Consider the following 6,267-nt stretch of genomic DNA (forward strand, 5'->3'; position numbering starts at 1 on the left):
TTGCCTCAATGAGTCCACCGTGTGGGTCCTCTTCTCCTGGCTGCACAGCATACACCATGACACTTGTCATTTTTCAAAGACATAACTTTGTTTCTTAGTTTTTTTGGTTTTTTTGTAAAAGTTAAAAAATAGAAAGAAAAACTAAAAGGAAAATTGAATTTAAAAATATTAATTTAATTGAATAACGAGAAACCTTATATTTAATTCTAATAAATGTTTGTAATTTGGATGTTTAAGTTAACAAATCTCATATCTAAAGACTTAAATACTTAAATACAACACTGAAATAGCCACAAAAAAGTACTGTACCATAAGAAACTGGGGGACAATTCAAAGTACCTGGATCACAAACTGTAAAATATTCTTTAAACTAAACAGATCATCTGAGGAAGCTAAGGTGCTGGTCATCAAAAACATGGTGGATCCCCAAAAATATCAGTCAGCAGCATGAGCTAGACTCTAAACAAGTTAACAAACAACCACACAAATCACTTATGAAACACACTGAAGGGAACAACTCAGCTACATCTGGAAGAAACAGCTGCATCCATCAGACAGAATTGAAAACATTAAACTATACGGATCACACACAGGAATGTCAATTACACCCAGAAAACAGCTTCTTCTCTAATATCAATAATGACTGCTGCTATTATACAAATGAACAAACAGGGGATTCAAATTGAGAATAAATGGTCAGTTTTCCACTTTAACTGTAGAGGTCTATAGATTTTAATCATATCAAGGAATATCTAAACCAGTTTTCATATCCACTCGGTGTCATTGCCTTATCTGACACTTTGATTAGTAGGGATAAAGGAGTAGACTTTGAACTGGAGGGTTATGAACTCAGGTGTATAATTCAGAGAAACAAAGGTGGAGGAGCAGTGGCCTCAGTATGTGGACAAATGTCTGAAACTGAACGTGGTGATGACAGTGATTGATGATGTGTTAAATGCATAACAGTTTAAACCTAAGTAATAATCTCCAGGTAGTAAAAAACTGTTCTCTAAGATTAGCAGAACCACATCACATCCTGCAGCTCTCACAGACACGTTTTTATAAATGACATTGAATATAAAACAGGAAGTGGACTTCTCATTAGTGACATCAGTGACCATCTTCCAGTTTCTACACTCTGTGATGGCAATTACAAGATTAATAATTTGGACAGGAATAAAGATTACAGACAAGTAAGAACAGAGGAAATGATAAATGCTTTAAAAACAAATCAGAATTTTAAACAAAGAAATATGAGTAATGAGTATTCTATATTTTCAATATCAGTGTTTAAGTGACTCATCAGGAAGTTAGACCGCGACCGTTTGTGTGTGGTGAGAAGAGAAACTGTCAGAAAACAACAGAAGTGGAAAAGTGTTAGAAGTAATAATAGTGGGGTAAGAGTGGGAGGCGGAGGAAGGAGGGACAAGACTGGACAACCATGTAAAACACAGTGTATTAACAGTGTTGGGGAGTAGCGGAATACATGTACCGCCGTTACGTATTTAAAATACAAAATATGAGTAACTGTATTCCGTTACAGTTACCGTTTAAAAAGGTGGTATTTAGAATACAGTTACTTTGTTGAAATAAATGGGTTTCGATCTTTTCCTGTTTCATTTGTTAGGCTATGCAAAGAAAAGAACAAATCTTTCCATAGATGATGTTTATATGTTGATTAATGATTTTCTGAATTAAAATGTGAACTGAGGCTTATCTGCTAAAAAATAAATAATGATTAAATAAATTACTACTTTTCCTGTTAGTACTTTGTCCTAATAACTTTGAAACAGTAACATCTAGAGCAATATTTTACCCTCTGATTAAATCTTACAAGTGTTAGCTTTATTTTGATACCAACATTGTTCACACAGAGTTTGTAATTGCAGAGAAATACTCCATTTATTTTGTGCATGCTATTTTCCAGCATGACGCTCAGCAGATTAGGAAGTTAGCAGGAAGTTAGCAGGCAGGGATGGGCAGTAACACGTTACTTGTAACGCGTTACTGTAATCCGATTACTTTTTTCAAGTAACAAGTAAAGTAAGGGATTACTATTGCAAAAACGGTAATTAGATTACTGTTACTTTCCCGTAGGAACGCTGCGTTACTGCGTTACTAAAACTGTGATTTTTTGCGAGAATGTCTCATGACAGTGACGTAAGCGAGTGCGACGTTCGTGACAACAGCTGTGTGCAGATCAACAATGGATCATATATCGAGTGCAGAGAGAGTATGAGCGTGCAGCGTTTAAAGCGTGGAAGTACTGACCTTACTTTGAGTTTGATTCCATAAAAAGTGACAAAAACATTAGTGTCCGTTGTGCGTGGGAAGAAAACTTCTTTTTACAGCGAAAAAACCCCTAAACTTCCAAACAAGCACCGAGTAGCTACGACGTAATGGGAAACTCACAGAGAAACTGCGGTATCCTTCCACTGACCGCTGCACCAGGGTAAACCTCCGCCTACCCCACTCCTGCTTTACAGGTGAAAATAGAGCAACAGGACCGCTGAGTCTTTGACTTTATTTATTTTCTGCTGTGTTTTACTTGCATCTATTTGAAAGACTGAGTGTAAACACACAAAATATTTTATTTTATGTGCTGGAATGTGCAGAAAATAGGTTTAAATATTAAACAAATTTCTTCCAATCAGAGAATGTTGCATATAATTAATTTTTTGCTTGATGCATAAAGTTAAAAGATTAAAACTAATAAAACAAGTTTTAAAAAGAGACTTTTCCATTTGATTACATTTTGTACGAGGGATTATGCAGAAAAAGTAGAATTGGGCTGAAAGATCTGTCGCTTTATCACCTATTCAGGTTGTAAATCATGTTTTTATAAAGTAACTACGTAACTAGGTAATTAATTACTTTTGAAAATAAGTAATCAGTAAAGTAACGGGATTACTTTTTTGGGGAAGTAATCAGTAATTAGTTACTGATTACTTTTTTCAAGTAACTTGAACAACACTGTTAGCAGGTTAAGAAATTCGCTCACTAGCATTTCTAGCTAGCTCCAAGACTTGAAATTAAAGTGTTCTAAAATTCAGAAACCTTCGCACTGAGAATACTGTCTGACTCTGGATTGCTGGGGCAGCACTCTGAGCACACGTGCCCTGAGATCTCTCTCCACCTCCTCAAGCTCACCTGTGGAGGAATTTCCAAGCCATCTGAGAGATATATCTCTCCACTGTGTCTTACATCTGTCCCAGGGCCTCCGTCTGAGGAGTTTTTTCAGTCAGGAGGCTGAACCACCTCAGCTGCTTCCTTTAAATGTGGAGAATTTGCAGCTCTGCTGTTTGTCCCTTGGGAACAACCACACACCTGCCTCCTGCTTGAGGGAGAGCCACCCTTCAGAGGAAGCTCTGTTCTTTTCCATCAGCGAGCTCATTTTTTAGTCCAGGGCTCAAGGCTGTGAGTAACATAGACTGGATGAAGCTTTGCCTTCATGCTCAGCTCGATCTTCACCAAAGCAGATCAACACAGCTGTGTGATGGTGAGCCTGACTACATCCAGTCAGGATCTCTCAGCATCACACACCAGTATAGGCTCCTTCCCCATCAGAGGGGTGACTCTCCCTGTTACTATAGCCAGATTTGTCAACTGGGGATTGGGCCATTCCAGTTGACAGGACCTCCACCCTGACCGCAAAGCACCAAAACTGAGTAATTGAGTAATCTATCAATTAAGTGAATAATCACACATGAAATACTTTTGTCTGAAGAAAAACAGGTATTTCAAAATGAACTCGTTTCTATTTTAGAAATAACAATATTTTAAAGTTTAACTAAAACAATATCTGCCCAAAACCCAACCAAACCCAGCATTGTATTTATGTGTTTGCAAGTTTTAAAGAAAAGATTTTCTTAAATGCAAAAATATGTAATTAATCTGAAGTACAGACAAAGTCAAATATAACAAAGCATAAAACATGAATCTTTACTCTGCAAATGTAAAGTCGCTCTCACTTCTCTGTTATTTCTGTCTTGGACAGAAGCCTCTCTCGATTCTCAAAGGGCACCAGTGTTGGTCAAGTTACTTGAAAAAAGTAATCGGATTACAGTAATCTCTGCAGGGCACACATCATTGCATTTGTATTTTGTACAGTGCATTAATTTAAATCATCACACACACACCACACAGTGAGATTATCTGCCTTAAACTGTGGTGTGAGTGCAGATTGATCTGCATTCAGTTTCTTACCATTTATGAGGAGCAGAATCACCAGCAACGTCTTCATCCTCCTGTAAAAAGCTCAAACAAACACAAAGTCCTTTAAATCTGCTGCTGACTGAACAAAGAAAAAAAAACACTCAGCAATTTTTCTCCAGCTGTAAGCACATAAAGAAAGTTCACTTTTGTTTTTAAGGGGAAGTCAGACATGTGAAATGAAACTGACACTCTTTACAGCCCACAACTTCCACCTCGGTGCTCACACAAGGCTCATTAGCAGACTGACATGTATTAAATGTCATTTTAAAAACTGTTGCCATGATTAAAATGTTTAAGTTTGATAACTTAAAGCTTCAGCATGTCTCTATATTTGTGATAAGAACCTATTACTCACATAAATCTTAACTCTGGGCCTCAAACGTAAAGTCACAGGGGACTAGGAGCTTATCTAAGCTGTCATAGGCGGAAATCTCTGAAATCATCCATATGACAAATCTCATATATACGTTTGAATGTATTGTAATGTTCAGATTTTTCAGAAGGAATTCCTGGAGAAATATCTTTTAAAAAGATTTAATTCGCTTTAGCAGGTGAAATGACAATTTACAGCGCTGGAACGTGACGTGATACTTCAGTCAGCCTCAGACCAAGGACAGTCACACCGAACAAAGCTCTCGACCTTCCAAAGACAGAGTGCCAACTCACATGAGCACAATTACATTGTAAATAAGATAATTACAACAGGTTTATTTAATAACTAAACTAAACTTTAATAACTACAAGTAATTTTGGATCATTAATGACCTGTTGCGTAACATGCAACCCTCTTTCACATTTTAGCTAATTCGTCCAATTACCTGAAATTAAGGACTTCACAGTAATAAGGAGGAGACCACAGTCCATGCTAGTTATTTTGTGGATATATAATCTCTTTTTAGATGTTTCTGAAAAACTGTGTTTCAGTTACAGTCCACGTAAACATAATTAGTTTCTGTTTTAAAAAGTTTGCTTCATCAACAGCTTCAAATGCATGGTGCCTGCTGCAAATGATAAAACTCCACACAGCGCAGCTCAGTATGCACACAGACACTTTATTCTGTGTCATAGTTCATATACACACTATTATGCAGGACCATTTGTTAAAATTATGTGTAAGATCATTTACACAATAACTGTAAAACATTTTGTGACCACACTACTTTAAATTATTTTTAATGGTTGTTGCACAGAACATGCTGCAGTAATTTATAAGCACATTTAATTTGGGAGCCTCTTTTAATCTGAACATGATTGCTTCAGATTTGATCATCCTAAATAATCATGTTTATGATGTTTTCTACCTTTGTTTTTCTTTTTTAGCATAGAGGACGTATTGAGTTTACTTAAACAAAAGTTGATGCCACAACAGAATTCAAGTTGTGTCTGGACAGAGAAGATCTTCCAGACAGAGGCCTTCTCCAGTAGCAGAGAAAATAAAAGCTGCATCTGCTTTCAGTGTTTGTTTGTTTTTGGTTTTCTTTTATATGATTTGGTGTGTCAAGATGGCTTGCTGTCAGCTGTTACCTGTTTTGTTTGTGGTAGCTTTGTTTACATGTATTTTCTTCAAAAATGTCTCTACTCTTCTGGTGTATGACTTCCATTGTTCCTCTGCTGTGATCCACCTTTCTCCAGGAGGAAATGCCACAGAAGGCGAGGGAAACAGGGCGGCGTGTTGGTAAAATTCAAAAACTGCATGACTGCCCCGGGCTCTTTGGGGCTCCAATGAGCTGTCGCATTTTCTTAATTAAGTCTTCACAAAAGGTTAAGAAAATTAACAGCTACCCACCATCATAAATCAAGGGTAAAGTACACTGATTACTACTAAAGATGACTAAAGATGTTTGCTCTTATTTTAGCCCATGGAATAAAGATGGTTACTAGTTCTAGATATTTTGGATTATCCAGAACTAATAAATAGGGGAGAGTTTTTGAAAAAGGACTTTTCAGGTGCTTCGGTGGTTAGCACTTGATAGGTTTGTAGCATTCGCTGGAACGTTAAGGACAATTCAACTACACAGCAAAAAGCATTGAACACCAAGTAGGCAAAGTTCT

At 36.9% G+C, this 6,267-nt stretch overlaps 1 protein-coding gene across 2 annotated transcripts in view; it reads right to left on the reverse strand.

The window, feature by feature from the left end:
- The window catches only part of LOC148103096 (uncharacterized), a 30,452-nt gene extending 26,067 nt beyond the window's left edge, over positions 1-4,385 (reverse strand). For both annotated transcript variants that reach the window (XM_087838533.1, XM_087838531.1), the window contains exon 1: positions 4,207-4,385. In XM_087838533.1, coding sequence (XP_087694659.1) covers positions 4,207-4,243 — 37 coding nt within the window. In that variant the 5' untranslated portion in view covers positions 4,244-4,385. The remainder of the gene's footprint in view (positions 1-4,206) is intronic.
- Positions 4,386-6,267: the final 1,882 nt, after the last annotated feature.

This window comes from Neolamprologus brichardi, chromosome 3 (assembly GCF_056152115.1).
Source record: "Neolamprologus brichardi isolate AB-2024 chromosome 3, ASM5615211v1, whole genome shotgun sequence".
NCBI classification, from domain to species: Eukaryota; Metazoa; Chordata; class Actinopteri; order Cichliformes; family Cichlidae; genus Neolamprologus; species Neolamprologus brichardi.